At 38.7% G+C, this 15,117-nt stretch overlaps 1 protein-coding gene and 1 long non-coding RNA gene across 31 annotated transcripts in view; one reads left to right on the top strand and one right to left on the bottom strand.

Moving 5' to 3' along the window:
* The window catches only part of LOC140593828 (uncharacterized), a 43,478-nt gene that overhangs the window by 27,732 nt on the left and 629 nt on the right, over nt 1-15,117 (top strand). The window lies entirely within an intron of this gene.
* The window catches only part of DOCK10 (dedicator of cytokinesis 10), a 259,737-nt gene continuing 255,478 nt past the window's right edge, over nt 10,859-15,117 (bottom strand). For 16 of the 30 annotated variants that reach the window (XM_072719388.1, XM_072719390.1, XM_072719397.1 and 13 more), the window contains one exon: nt 10,859-11,606. In XM_072719388.1, coding sequence (XP_072575489.1) covers nt 11,490-11,606 — 117 coding nt within the window. In that variant the 3' untranslated portion in view covers nt 10,859-11,489. Of the gene's footprint in view, nt 11,607-14,342; nt 14,419-15,117 lie in introns of all 30 variants that reach the window. The other 14 variants (XM_072719383.1, XM_072719401.1, XM_072719384.1 and 11 more) reach the window with 1 other exon arrangement.

Below are 15,117 nucleotides of genomic sequence, written 5' to 3'. Positions count from 1 at the left end.
TTTCATTCATTTTATGCCTGAGTAATATTCCATCATATATATACACCATGTCTTCTTTATTTATCTATAGAGAGATACTTAGATTGTTTCCACATCTTGGCCATTGTTAATAATGCAGCAATAAATATAGAGCTGCACGCACTTTTTCAAATTAGTGTTTCTGTTTTCTTTGGGCATAAATTCAGTAGTGGAATTACTGGATCATATGGTAATTCTATTTTTAATTTTTGGAGGAAATTATATACTGTCTTCCACATTGATTGCATCAGTAATACAACAATAATTTTAATTAAAAGGAAAACACTGCTGTGCAGGGCAAATAAAGCACATTTCTGGGTGGGGGATGTGGCCCGTTGTCTGGTGGTTTGCAGTATGTGGGTTAAACGTTCTCTAAGGTTCTTCAAGTCCTAAAATTCTTTGATTTCCAAATTTCAAGAACGTATTAAAAGTAGCAGCGATAACCAGGGTCTGTGACTTTATTTTGTATCTTGGATCATTCAAAACTATAGGCTTGAAACTTGGTTTCACTAGGATGGATCAAAATGACTCGATTGTCTGATATATAGACACTGTCTCCTTAAGTACTATATTTATCTTAAATGAATTGTACTAGGAAAGATTTGTGTGACAACTCACATCACAATTGAAATGATACATGGCTTTTGGTAACAAAAACTGCTGTCTTTTATTTGATTCCTTAGATCTGCATTGAATTTCAGCAAAATTGAAGAGACAAAAAAAATCAGTTTATGTCTCAATCAACTTCATGAACTATAAGACAGATGAGATTCCATTTTTTTTTTTTTTTTGGCTTCAGATTTTCTTGTCCCTGCAGGATTGTTGGAGAATACTGGAGGTTGTCTGATCTCTTACATAAGAACTCTTTTCTTTTAATAAGAATGAGGCTATGATTTACATCTGTTCCCTGCCTGGTCTCCATCTTTTGTTTTCTTCTTTCTTTTTTAAAAAAATATTTTGTTTATTTATTCATGAGAGACACATGGAGAGAGGCAGAGACACAGGCAGAGGGAGAAGCAGGCTCCACATAGGCCCCGATGCGGGACTCGATCCCAGTATCCTGGGGTCATGCCCTGAGCTGAAGGCAGATGCTCAACTGCTGAGCCACCCAGGTGTCCCTTGTTCCCTTCTTCTGTTAATAGAATGTTGATTTCCCAGTGAGTCGCTCCTGTTGCACTTGTGGCCTGGACCAGTGATTCTCTGATTCTCCGTGCTCCCCAGACCAGCAGAATCACCATCATCTGAGAACTTGTTAGAAACTCACATTCTCAGGCTCTTCCCCGCTAGTTTAGATAATTCTGGTGTCCCTGACCCATACCCCAGTTCCAGGCCTGATCATTTATGTCCTGTGATTGGTTTAAGGATGAACATGTGATCTAGGTCAGTGAATTGCAAACTTTATGGTGAATCCGAATCACTTGGAGTACTGGTTAAAACAAAAATTACTGGTCCTTTTCCCTCAGACTTTATGGTTCTGTAGGTCTGGAATGGAATCTACCCATTTTAAGTAAGTTCCCAGGTAATGCTAGTGCTGCTCCTAAGAGATGCTGATGACCACAGTTTGAGAACCACTGATCTGATCTAATGAGATCAAATCCTGAGAATTATCTTGGAATTTCACAGGTATGAGTTAATTGATGCCTCATAAATGCTGTGTGAATACCCCAAATTTTAGTTGCATACAACAATATGTATTTCTTTGTCTTTTACACAGGTGATAACTGTGATGACTGGCTGGTATTTGTTAAAGTCTGTTAGGCTGGCCTTGGCTCCAACTGGTAGGTTCAGTCCAGCTCTACTCCAGGTATCTTTCATCCTCCATGTTCCAATGGCTGCTCAACTCGAAACACAGTCCTTTAATTATGAAAGGCAAAATGCAAGAGATCAGGTCCCATTGGATGAGCTGATTGCAGCCCTGACCCATGTCAGTCATATCTATTAAAATTCCATCAGCCAAAGCAAATCACATGGCTAATGCCGATATCAAAAGTGCTCATGAAAGTTAAAGGGGAGATAATGAATATTTACTGAATGGCAATCTGATATATCTAGGAAAAAGTGCTTTCTTTCCACTCATTTTTTAAACTGGTAAACTAGTCTTGGATTTGTTAGTGACTAACTTTGCAGCAGTATAGGAAAAGATTGCCTCAGAAGAGGCCAATAAAAAGAAAGTCAGAGCTGAAAGCTGAAGTGTGATAGAATCCTGAAGATCCAGTCATCTTAGAAACCAGATCTGCTACTGAAATTTTTTGTTAGGTAAACCAGTATGTCTGTTTTTCTTAAGCTATTTCTTGCAACTTAAAGTTCTTAAGTCCATAACCATAAACCAAATATTTAATAGATATCTTGCAGTTTATAGATCTTCATCAATCCTTGAAATAATGGGCATTTCAAAAAATACTGCATTGAAGTTGGGTATTGAAATGTTTATTTGTCAAATAATTTTAGTACAGTTGTTTTCTAGAAGTTTGATTTAAAGTTGAATTTATTGCAAAGGAATTCATCTTTAGCTAAAGATTTTCAATACCCTGTAACATTTCACTTGGTCATACCTCAAAATGTTAAGGGGTTAAGTGCCATAGGTGACCAAAAGAGAACTCTGTATCTTCATGGGAGTACATTTGTTAGAAATTGCATCATGATGCTAGTAACAATGCAGACTTACATGATTTTTAAGTTTTCTTTTTCTCTCCAGAATTTCTAGCTCACAGATATCAAGGGCTTATGGTTCCCAGCCTGTGTGCTATTGTTTGTTCTTTACTTCACTTGGTCCTCATCACAACCCCATGAAGTCAGTGTATTCATCATGACCATTTTACAGATGATGAAGCTGAGGATACTCACTCAACATCACACAGGAGATTAGTGGTGGAGCTGGGGTTTTAGATCTGCTCCAAGGCCCTGGCTGAAACCTCTATGACATTCTGATTTAATACTTTCCCCATCCAGTGGAAAATTAGAGTCATTAGTCGATATGAAATTGCTCAAGGAAGCCTAACTTTGATACCTTTTTGTTTCATTTATTCATCCATTCACTCACGCATCCAGCGAGTGTTGAGACCCTTCTCTACAAGAGGGGCTTTCCTAGGACTCTGGACTGCAGAAACTTGCAAGATACCATCTTTATCTTCATGCTTCGACTCAACTACTTGTTTTCGGTTTCCTCTTATGGAGTTCTCTTTTCATTTCTCTAGAACCGTGCAACATCTTAGCTGTGTGAGACCAGGAGAGGCTGTTTGTCATTGACCAATGGCAATGGGCTGCGGTAGGAAGTCTTTCTGGTCTGATTTTCATTGCAGATTCAAATGTTAAGATGTCACAGTACAGAAAATAAAAGTGGGGAATTCTGTCAAGGAGAATGGCACTTCTTAATTAAAAAAAAAGAGAATATGCTAACTTTTAGACCTCAAAGGACACATCATCTGATATGACAAATGCATAATCTACGAAGTTGCTAATTCTGATGAGAGATGAAATGAATTAGAAAGTGAAGCTTTGTTTTCACTGCACTCAAGACTATTTTTGAGGTGAAAGGGTGGAGCAATTTTCAGTAACTCCAACCATGAGCTATTTCTGTGGCCTCCAGGAGAGGGAACGGATTGCAGCTGCACAGTCCTCCGGGAGCCCTACATTTTTGCCAAAGTCACTCTTTTTCAGTTTCTCTTGAAAGGATTAGAAAAGCTGCCCATTTGATGAAACTGGAAAAATCAGTAGTGACCAAAATATTAAAGCCCATTCTTCAAACCAAGGCATCTTGTTATGTTACGGAGAGCTTGATTTGAAAACCTAACTTTTAATGATGTACTTCTAATTTAATGAATAATGGCAAATGGAAGTTATTTTTAGAGATATAAAATAATGTTGCCATGATATCCCCCAGCAACAAACAGATGCTTCATCAAATGGGAGCTTTTGCAAATGGAAAACCTCAGACTCCCGAGGGCCAGTGATCTGCCTGGGAGTCAGGGAAGTGTTGGCTTACTTTGCTGGGCTAGACTCATTTGCGTTTCATGAATTTTTTAAACATCTCATTTCCTTCTTGCCAAATGTATGATGTTAGGAAATCCCCATTTCTGGGGAGTGGCACCTACCCATCCCCTCTTGGGGCTCTGACTCATTGCAAGCAGGACAACAGTAAGATAGGAAAGAAAGACAGGGAAAGAATCTCCACTTCTTTTAACAGTCACTGACTCTGCACAGTTACACAGGCAAATTACGCTATAGGAGGCAGTGAATACTGGTTTCATAAGCCTGTTACTGTTTTTTCTCTACTTTGCCTCGTAGTAACTATAAATATCTGGTATCTGAACCAGGATCTTTTAAAGGTAGAATAAAGATCATTTTGCACCATCATTTGCAACTCTTGAGCTTAAAATCCTAATGGGAACAGTTTCTTTCTAGAAAGGAATCCTATTTTCAGCTTTTCTAAGTGTGAAAGGCAGAATGGGGGGGGGGGGCACACACTTCCCAGATCCTCTAGTTTAGGAATAACTAATTCAATAAACCTAAGAGAGTCAATGTCTGTTTCGCTCAGCTGTTCAGGAGAATCTGAACTTTGAAAACCACTCCATGGAATGTAATGGGCCATTTGACTCTCTGGATCCAGAGGAATATTTTTGAGCTGAGGTGGTAAAAGGCCTTGCCATGGCCTTGGGTCACTGCTAGGAAATATTTTCAAAGAACACTCCAGGGCCTTTCTGACTTGATTTCTAGTTTACTTGACTTTTGGAAAAAGTAAAACTTCCTTTAAAAATGATTTAAATTGATTTCTAGAACTTTACTATTATTTTATTTTAAAATTGCTCATTCAGAGGGAAAAATAACATTGCAGATGGCAAGTCCTTTAGAAATCCAAAGGGGTTTACTAACCTCCAGGCAAGTATTATGGAACAGCCTTGCTCGATCAGTGGGCCATTCTGTTCAATAAAATATCCTGCAAATACCACTCACTATCTTATTTATAACTTAAAAACTAGATTTAGTAGTTATAGTTGTATTGCTTTTGATGAAATACAAAGTCATCAGCTTCAAAGCAAATGTCCTTTATACATTAGGAATATATCCAAGAAAAAATAACTTTATAGTTGGATATTAATATTAATGATGTAAGAAAATTGCAAGCAGACTCCTCTGGAGAATCCTTGACATCAGTGTTATTTAAAGCTATTCTTTGTAAACCTTTGCTCAATTACTCAGGCTTAATCACCATTACCTTCTCCAAGTGACCTTCGTGAACCCCATTTGGGTATGTTTTGATTTATCTTTCACTCCTTATTCCTGTAAGATCAACTTTATGTGCTCACTGTAGTATTTCTCTTGAGAATTGTGATTTATGATCATTCCATCAAATTATTCTTCCCTTCCTCCCATCCCTAAGCACATGCACTCCCTACAGGAATATCAGCGGGTAAGGGGAAGGTAAAGGAGTTTAGAGCTTTATTGGGAATTTCTTTCTTTGGTTGGTGTTTTTTCATCTATGTAATTCACTCACAACACCTACTCACCCAGGTTCTGAGCCCAAACTTGTTTATCTGCTTGTCTGCCCCCTATTCATAGCAGCTCCTCTTCTGTACCCGTAGGTAAATCAACATTTATATTCCATCTTGGGCAAATGTGCTCCTGGCCAGGATGGGACTGTGTTCTCTAAGTAGACCATGGGTTATGGTCATTATTCCCAGGACATAATCAGGATGGAGCTTCAAAGGACATGCGAAGGGAACTCTCAAATGTCAACTCTTATGATGTTTTAAACTCCTTTTCACCTTCTTAAAAAATTCTGTATCCCCCTCCCATAAACATTCTCATGTCTTCAAGCTTCTTCCTTGGCATTATCCACATGTGGCTCTCTCAGTAGCCATCAGACCTTGAATGTTGTATGAGAATCAGGAGAATCAGATACTGATTGCATTGGGATGGTGTGGGAAGATAGAATGCATTGGTAGGATTGATAATTGAAAATTTTTAACTAGCAGCTAATATACAACATATATGTACAACACTCAACAAAGTATCCACATATCTGTTTTATCATTTAATTCTCATAACAATTTGTTCAGCGGTGATCATGTCTCTCTCTTAGAGAGTTTAAGGGATTAGCTCAGGGACATACCTAGTTGAGACTTCAGATGATTAGCAGGTATGGTTCTTTGTAACTCATGTACTGTTTCAGCTAGATCTGAGTTATTATTTAGTTATTTATTAAAAAAAATTTTTAAAGATTTTATTTAATTATTCATGAGAGACACAGAGAGAAAGAGAGGGAGGCAGAGACACAGGCAGAGGAAGAAGCAGGCTCCATGCAGGGAGCCCAAAGTGGGACTTGATCCTGGGTCTCCAGGATCACGCCCCGGGCCGAAGGCAGGCACCAAACTGCTGAGCCACCCGGGCTGCCCTGAGAATGCAGCTCCGGAACTCTGAAACGCAGGTCAGTAGTTTGAACTGCCAAGACCACAAAGAAGATTGAGACACAATATGCCTTCAAGGAAGGCATGACATGGTTGGAAAGAACACACAGATGCATGAAATGATAACTGACAACATAATTAAGAAAAGGAAAGTGGGAGATTAAAGGCAATATAGCCAATGAAGGGCAGAGGATGAGAAATCCAGGTGAGCAAGTCATGAGCAAAACTTCTGGAGAACTGTTGATCCATTCCCAAAGAAACACTCTATGTGGAGGTGTACATGTAGGAAACATATTGGGAAACAATGCCTTTTGGGAAGCCTCTTCAGAGGATGAGTGGGCAGGGGGAGTTGCTTAACTGTGATGTAGTTGTAAATGGCCTCTCATTTAAGAGCCAGGGAGCCAAGATGGCCTTTCAGAGCTGTCTTAAATAGGGGCAAAAAAGCCAGGCCTTTGCAGTTTCCACTGTCAACCAATCTGTGAGTGTGAGCTTCCTCTGGGTGATGATGTGACCTTGGGCCAGAGGGACTCATTTGAGAGCCTTTAGCTGCCAAGAGTATCAGCAGCTGACAGAATGGGTGACTCAGTTCTAAAGGATTGAGCTGGGCAGCCCAGGTGGCTCAGCAGTTTAGTGCTGCCTTCAGCTCCAGAGGTTTCTCCCTCTGCCTGTGTCTATGCCTCTGTGTGTGTGTGTGTGTGTGTGTGTGTGTGTGTGTGTGTGTGTCTCATGAATAAATAAATAAAATCTTAAGGAAAAAAAAAGGATCGAGCTGGTGTAGTAGCATAGCATCCACCACAGGTGTGAATCCAGCTGGTCCTAATATCTGTGGGCTGGATTTGTGTGGTTGGAGAAAAGGGAAAGGGATCTTTCTGTTAGAAGGAAGTATAAGATGGTTTTTTTTCCCCTCCTAAGTGAGCAGAACATCGTGGATCTAAGAAAGGGTACACATAGGCAAACGGGCAGGATAAGAAACTCGGAGGAGGGCAAGGGTCTTCCTGAAGAGAATCTTCAACATTTGTCATGCCTGTACTTCATCATTGTCTGAACAAAATATCACATTTCAGCATATAATACCTATTTTTAAATATACATAATTTTTCTCTGATACAAATGTGGGAGTGGAAGACATGGGGACCACTTGTAATATGAGCAAATTTAAAGTGTGATTTGGGATCATTTGTCACTTTGGCTTTCAAATTTGTTTCATTTCCTAACTGGTTATAAATGGGTCATAAGAGTACTGATTTTTATCTGTCTGGAGTTCGGCTATCCTATAAGATGAGAAATCAATCTGCAAATACAGTAAGATCTTGCAGAACAACGTTCAGGGTTCTGAAAGCTGATACCTCCCTATAACGTGTTCCCCATTTTTCAGAAAACGATATGTCATTCTGAAGGAAACAGGCTAATTGACCCATTTATATTGGTTTTTAAGTGAATGAGAACACAGAATAGGGACATACTGTGTGCGTTTGGATAATGGGCACTTATTTGTCAGGTAATTTTTACCCAAATTGCAGGGACACATTAATTTTTTTTACAGGCTGGGCATTTTGCATTTTAAAATGAGAGTGAAAAGAGAGGTAGCTACTGAGTGGGATGATGAATGGATGGTGGACAGAGCCAGGACTGAGCCCAAGCACTAGCTCCACATATTCTGTGTTGGATACTTTCCAGGGTAAATAATGAAAATGATGCCACTTGTCTTATTTTTATTCATTCCATTTGTAGAACTGTGAAATTTACTATCATTTTTTTCTTTACTGAGCTTATTTTGAGGAGTTATTAATTTGGGTAAAATGCTGTAGATTATTTTGAGAAAAGTCATATAAAAACAAAATAAAATAAGAATTCAATGTCTGGCAACTCAAAATCAGGTCACTAGTTTATAAGGCATCGTCTTCTGCAAAGTAAATTTTTAGGGGTAATTAGAAGACTCAGTGGAGTTTTTATACCCTGGTGTACCTAAGAATCACGTGGAGCTGGGTATGGCTTCTAGGGATTTCTATTCCAGAAGGTTTGATAGAACTCAGAAATATGCATTTTAACTTGTGTCCTGTCCCATTCTGAAGCAGATGATCTGCTGTCCACATCTACTGATCACTATGCTTACATACGAAAAGCTTGTCTGAACAGGGGTCTGCACGTGCCCAGGTCTAGGCAGGAAATATAAATAAGAGGACTGATCTGGCATAAGTCAGTTAGGGCCTGGTGCCAACTCTGGCAAGCTGGAGAGCACATGTAAGAGGACAGCAGTGCCTCAGTGTTAACTGATTGTTGTCATGTGGGATTGTGAATCCAGCATTACCAGAGAACCTGATTTTTTTAAACAGATACCAAGAAGCTGGAATTTTATTTCTCTCAATACTGAAGTGTTGATATCAAATTGAAAAAAAACCTGAAGATGCTGCGTGTCACAGATAAATCATTTATGTGTTGGCTTCAGTCCTTGAGAAGCCGGTTAATCCATCTGGTCTAAAGAAGGAAGGGATACAAGGCTCTGGGATTGTGCAGGGGGAGTTTTGAGGCTGTTAAGGCAGAGTGGTTTCAGTTCATTGTCTTTAGAGCAGTTGTGTTTAAACTACTCGCTCTATGGGGTGTTTGGGTGGCTCACTTGGTTGAGTGTCTGCCATTGAGTAGGTCATGACCTTGGGGTCCTGGGATCAAGACTTGTATTGGGCTTTCTGCTCAATGGGGAGTCTGCTTCTCTTTTTCCTTCTCGAGCTCTCTCTCAGATAAATGAATTCTTCAACTACTTGCTCTAGAAACCACTTTGAGGCGGCAAACCATAGTGAAGCCATTGAACTTATTGCTACTTGTGATGCAAAAACTAGAATATTTGGCATTTAACAAGAGTAAAAATATTTTTTTAAAGATTTATTTATTTATTCTAGAGGAAGAGAGCACACATGAGCACACAAGTGTGAGGGGAGGGGCAGATGGAGAGGGAGTGGATACTTAAGCAGACTCCCTGCTAAGTTCAGAGCCTGATGGGAGGTTGGATCCCAGGACCTGGAGATCATGACCTGAGCAGATATCAAGAGTTGGTCACTTAATGGACTGAGCCACCCAACTGCCCCAAAGATCCATTATTTTTTGTTACTTCCTTAGAAATTTTATTTTCAGAATTGGACAGGCAACCCATTGCTGACAGTGTCCTTGGGTTTAGGAGATGGATTGGTTGGGATGGGCTTAAGGATTTGGGCATAAAGGTGGAAACTGGGTGGGAACCATAGCAGGGGAAGAGTCTTCCTGGGTTCCTCGGACAGTCATGATTAGGAAATTAGACAAGAGGACCAAGATTCTAACCCAGTCAGATGGATACCCAAGAGTGCTGGAGTCAGAATGAAGCTGGGAGTGATACTTTGAATCAGAGGTCAGCTCATCACAGGGCTTTTTAAAAAATAAAACAGTAGGCTCTATTTGAGAAAAGAGCAGTTATATGAATCTTGAATGATCAGTTTTCCTCTAAAATATTATTTTATCACTTCTGTGTTCACAGGACTTAAAATATGTTTCCTAAGCTCTACCTTCTTTGTGGCCTTCGTGGACACTGGCCAATGGACTTTTGAAGGGCGAAAATGAACTCAGCCAGTCTCTTAATTGGAGGCTGGACCTTTGGAATGGCTGCTGAGAGTGAATATAAAATGGTATTTCCAAGCTTGCCTTCTTCATCCGGAGGCAGCTCAGTTCAGCTGCACTGCTGCCCATGTTGGCTGGGGTAGGAGGGGTAGGGGTAGAGAGGTGGAATGTGTTAGCAGTTCCCAAACATGCCTCAACACCAGTCACAATTCAGCCAGGATGAGCTCATAATGCCATAGTAATAAACAATCCCTGAATCCTGGGATATTCATGTAACCGAATGTACCTCTTACTCACTCAACTTTTGACAAGGTTAGTGGGGAATGGTGTGTGTGTGTGTGTGTGTGTGTGTGTGTGTGTGTGCTCACTGTGGTCACTCGGGGACTCAGGCTGATGGAGGCTTCATTTCAATGTGACTGCTTCAGAGAAGGGATTGAGCAGAGCCACTCATTGGCTTTTAAGTATCTGCCTGAAAATGACACGTCACTTCTGCTCACATTTCAAAGGCAAGTGACATGGTCACGTCTAAATTCAAAAGAGGCAGGAACATGCAATCCTACCCCAAGTTTACAGAGTATGGAGATGGAATATGTGTGAAGAGCCCTATGAAATACCACAACTCTCAAGATTCTGACTCATTCTGTCTTCCCCAATCATTCTAGCAATGTAAATTTGGAAAGCTCTGGCCCGTCTAGTTGATCTTTGGAGGACCTGCCCAGCTGAGGGTTGAGTCCTTTTCCTGACTTTTTGAAGAGGCACCATAAGTAGTGAGTGTAGGATTGCATTCGACAGACTTCCAGTCTGATGAACCACTTTTAAGTAGCAACTCACCCATTTTTCAAAAGGGAACCAAATGCAAAGTAATTGTATTTTTTATTTCTATTAACAACAAAATACTTACATAATTTCACATCCCATTGCTTTTAAGAGCACATATATTACAAATAAAGGAACTCCACAAACTTTAAAGATTAGTATTTATCAACATTTTTGTACACATACACAAATATTTTAATATAATGGTATCTGAAATGTTATTCATATAATTTTAGCACTGCCATAAGTATTAACTAAAAAGGTTCTTTTAAATTTGGTAAAAACCATATATTTTACAATCTTCTATTTACATTTGAAATATGCTTAAATGTTACAAAAACATTCACTTTGACCTTTAAAATATGTGTACTAGGACTTGGTATTGAACATATTGTAACTGACAGCAAACTTAGGGTTTGCTTTTGAGCTACACATTCATTGGAATTTCATGGCAAATATTCAGCTTGGCTTGATCAACGCTGCTCAAGAAAAAAAACTCATAAGAAATGTGCAATACCGGAGGCTGGCAAAATTCTCAAGCTAGCGAGGTAAAAAAAAATTATTAACACTATAAAAATTTCAAATAAATTAAATCTTTCTCTTCCCCAAGACGAGCTGCAAAATTCAGAAGGTTCCCTTTGAGGTGCATCTGATGTAGCAGACCTCCCCTCAAACCTCGTCACTAGGTGAGATAGAGACCGTGGGCAGAGCTGGAGGCGCCCTGCTAACTACTGGGGGGCAGGTTCGCTCCGCTCCGCGCTTTGATGGGTCGTCCCTGCACATAATCTTGACAGGACAAAACACAACACGACAAAAAACAATTAAAATAGAGAGATTCATGTTAATATTGCCAAGCACAAAATTAAAACCCAGAACAGTGCTTTTTTTCTTCCCCAAAAGGACACTGCGAGTTTTTGAAAATGAGCTTATCAGAGTAGTTCTGGAATTTTTTTTCCCAAGCCCATGTCATTAAGCATTTTGGCAAGATTTAAGATAGCTTCCCAATACTCTTCAACTACCAGATATAAGTCTATTTATAATGACTTTACGATTGTACCCAATCATAAAGTGATTGGACTTTTCTGGCAAATTCCAAAATTTTATGTTATTCTGAAATTTTTTACAATTTATACTGTCAAAATGCCAACAAAGGGAAACATCTGAAAGCTCACTTAAATGAATGTTTGCGTTGAATGGAAATATAATAAAAAAATACACCTGGACCTGATTTTGCTTTGAAAATAATATTAATGTGAGTAAATAATACCTTCCTGTCAGATCTGTGCAAATAATGATATGTAAATATGATAACAACAGGAGAAACCCCAGGCACTTCTAAAATGAATCTCTGGTAAAGAAGAGACTTCACGAATATTCCAAATTTCTAGTTACGAAGCTTTTCCCACTTACTTCACATATTGTTATGGTTTAGCTTTAACCCTCTTCCAAGACAGATTAACACTTCTGTCTGCACAGAGCACCAAGCATCTCGTATCCTATAACTGCCAATAAATTCTCCTTAGGATCAATGCCACGAGTTCTGCTTAAATAAATCAGTTAATAATGTGTCCATAGAGTATCTGAAACTCCCAGAGCAATATGTCTTTGCATCTTGCCTGCTTGGCACCATAGCAGAGTGGATCTGTTCCCTTCTCTGTATTTTATACTTGAGATTCATTACTGCCATTGAATTCACCATGCTATCATCTCAGTGCTGAAAGAGACTCCAAAGGAGCATCTTACATTAATGTTTCATCCACTTACATGTATCACTTTGGCCTCCAACAAAGGAGGCTTTAAGGTTTTTTGGTTACTTATAAAATAGTATGGCATTCTGGCTGCCTATAAAGATAGTTCTTGTCCACCTGTCACTTTAGCGACCCAAAGTATTTCATCTCAACATCTCAATTTTATACACTAGCATCCCCTTGATTCTATTGCTTCTCTTTCCTTATACAGAAGTTTCTTTCACTAAGTAGGTGGTTTCAGGATATCCCGTCAGCTAAGACTTTTCTGGACACTTTCGGACTGAATTGCATAATTAATTGTATTTCAGTTTTTTTCTTTTTTATTCCTATGTCTGTAGAGTCTAACACTATTTGTATTTTTAAAAGCTCAGTGGTAGAATTTGTCTCCGCACTGTAGCACTGTAACTACATATGTAACTTTTTCCAGAACATGTCATGAGTATAAAGGTATGTGAATGTATTCATGCATTACAGATTATGGCTTGTTCATGCATTATAAGATTATGCTAAAATTCTACTGCTCTCCTCTTCACTACAGTTTGAACCCAATCATTATGACCAGATGCCTTTTCATTAAAAAAAATTGAGAAAAGAAGCAAACACTTTTTTGTTGTTGTTGTAAATCTGAACTGGAATAAATACCCATTAAAAAAATACTAAGGACTTTGCAGATCTTAACCATTGGCTAGCTGTTTCTGATTTCAGAAGATTATTCCTTACAACCAACAAATAACACTTATCAATGGTTGTCATGAAATTGGCCAATTTTGCTCTAGATAACTTAGTTTTGCTAAGGATGCTTTACACTTATGATTGATGATTATTAACTAGTTTCTCCTCTGGGATCTCTTTTACAGAGCTAGAAGTTAATACTTTGTCTTCATTTTAATCTAGGTGGAAATGAAGAATGCCTATATAATAGAGTAAATCATTTTTAAGGAAAACTTTTTTTGATGGTATCATGTATGTTGTAGTCACTTACCATATATGAATACCAATATGAGAAATTCCCAGGACCAAGAGAAAATTTATCTTTCCTGCCAACAGATCTGTTTCTTTTACTGAATAATAAGATCTGTGCAATCCATCCATTTCTTTTCTTTGCATCAGTTTCCAGGAAGCACAAAGTCGAACTTTGTTTCTTTGAGTAAGGTTTCCTGGAAAAAAATTATTTTTCTCTCCTCTTAATCAGCTGCTTCTTATCTTTGTTTTGTTGTTGCAATTTGAGGTATACTGAATCCTTGTTTTGAATACAATTAAAGTCAAATATATTTTACAAATTAGAGTATGAATGTTCTTTTTAAAAGCTAAGTTGCTGGGGCATCTGTTTGGCTCAGTCAGTAGAGCATGCAACTCTCAATCACAAGATTGTGAGTTCAAGTCCCATGTTGGGCATGGAGCCTACTTAAAAAAAAGTAAAAGCTAAGCTTTTAACTTTATTTGGTAAGCTTTTTTTATATCGACTTATTTTTTTTTATTCGACTTATTTTTTAAAAAGATTTTATTTATTTATTCATGAGAGACACAGAGAGAGGCAGAGACATAGGCAGAGGGAGAAGCAGACTCTCTATGGGGAGATGCTCAACCACTGAGCCACACAGGTGCCCCATATCAACTTATCTTGAAATGAAAATAAAGTTGTTCTAATTATACAAACACTCAGAGAACACTAGCCATTATGAAGGTGTCTGGGGGGGATGTGAACAATTAGGAAGAGCAAGGTAGACCAGAAGGCCACAAAGGACAGTGTAGACATAAGGAAAGAAAAACATACCACTTTTGCTTATAGTACTGAGGGAAATACTAGACACAGAGGAACAGAAGCTGTACAGACACGGACCGCGACACAGCTGCCAGGAAAAAAAGAGAAAAGCATTTTTTGCCCAAAGTTTCAAGGTAATTGAATGCAATTCAATTGCAATTGATAGTTGGATGCAACTTATAGTTGGAATGCAATTTATGGTTGGAAACAAGCATTTCTTCACTACCTTTTCCAGCTTTAAGATCCACTGCTTATTCTTTTTGTTTCACTCTCAGATTTATCATTACCCCATGCAATCAAGGCACCTCTCTTGAGTTTTTAATTCCCATCACCCTTTAATAGTCTCAAACCACTAATAATAATCCCTCATTGAGGAATTCTATCCAGGGAGATTAATGATCTCCAACATAAGTCAATTAACCAGCTTCTTTCCCTAGCTACTTTGGAGAGTTTAAAATGTGGGTAAAAGGAGATGGAAAAGAAGAAAAAAAGAAACATATGAGAAATGCACTCAGAAGGAAATATTCATGCGTTACATTTCATGCTTTGTGATTTGTGTTGTTAGTGCTAAGCCATTTAAAGAAATGAAGGAGAGCTAATTTTATTGAGTGGCTACTATGCATGGGGCACGTTAGGAGATTATTCAAATTTTCCTGTCAATTATTCTGTAAAGGGCACATCTAACTCCTGGAGGAGACCACGAGTAAGAAGATGTCCAGGTCGAGTGTGAGGGTTGATGGATGCTGAGAAGCCAAAGAGTAGCACTTGGCTTTCGACCTCTTGATTC

Source organism: Vulpes vulpes, chromosome 9, assembly GCF_048418805.1.
Source record: "Vulpes vulpes isolate BD-2025 chromosome 9, VulVul3, whole genome shotgun sequence".
NCBI lineage: Eukaryota > Metazoa > Chordata > Mammalia > Carnivora > Canidae > Vulpes > Vulpes vulpes.
Note: the sequence above shows the minus strand (reverse complement) of the source record. Positions and strands in the feature narration are given on the sequence as shown.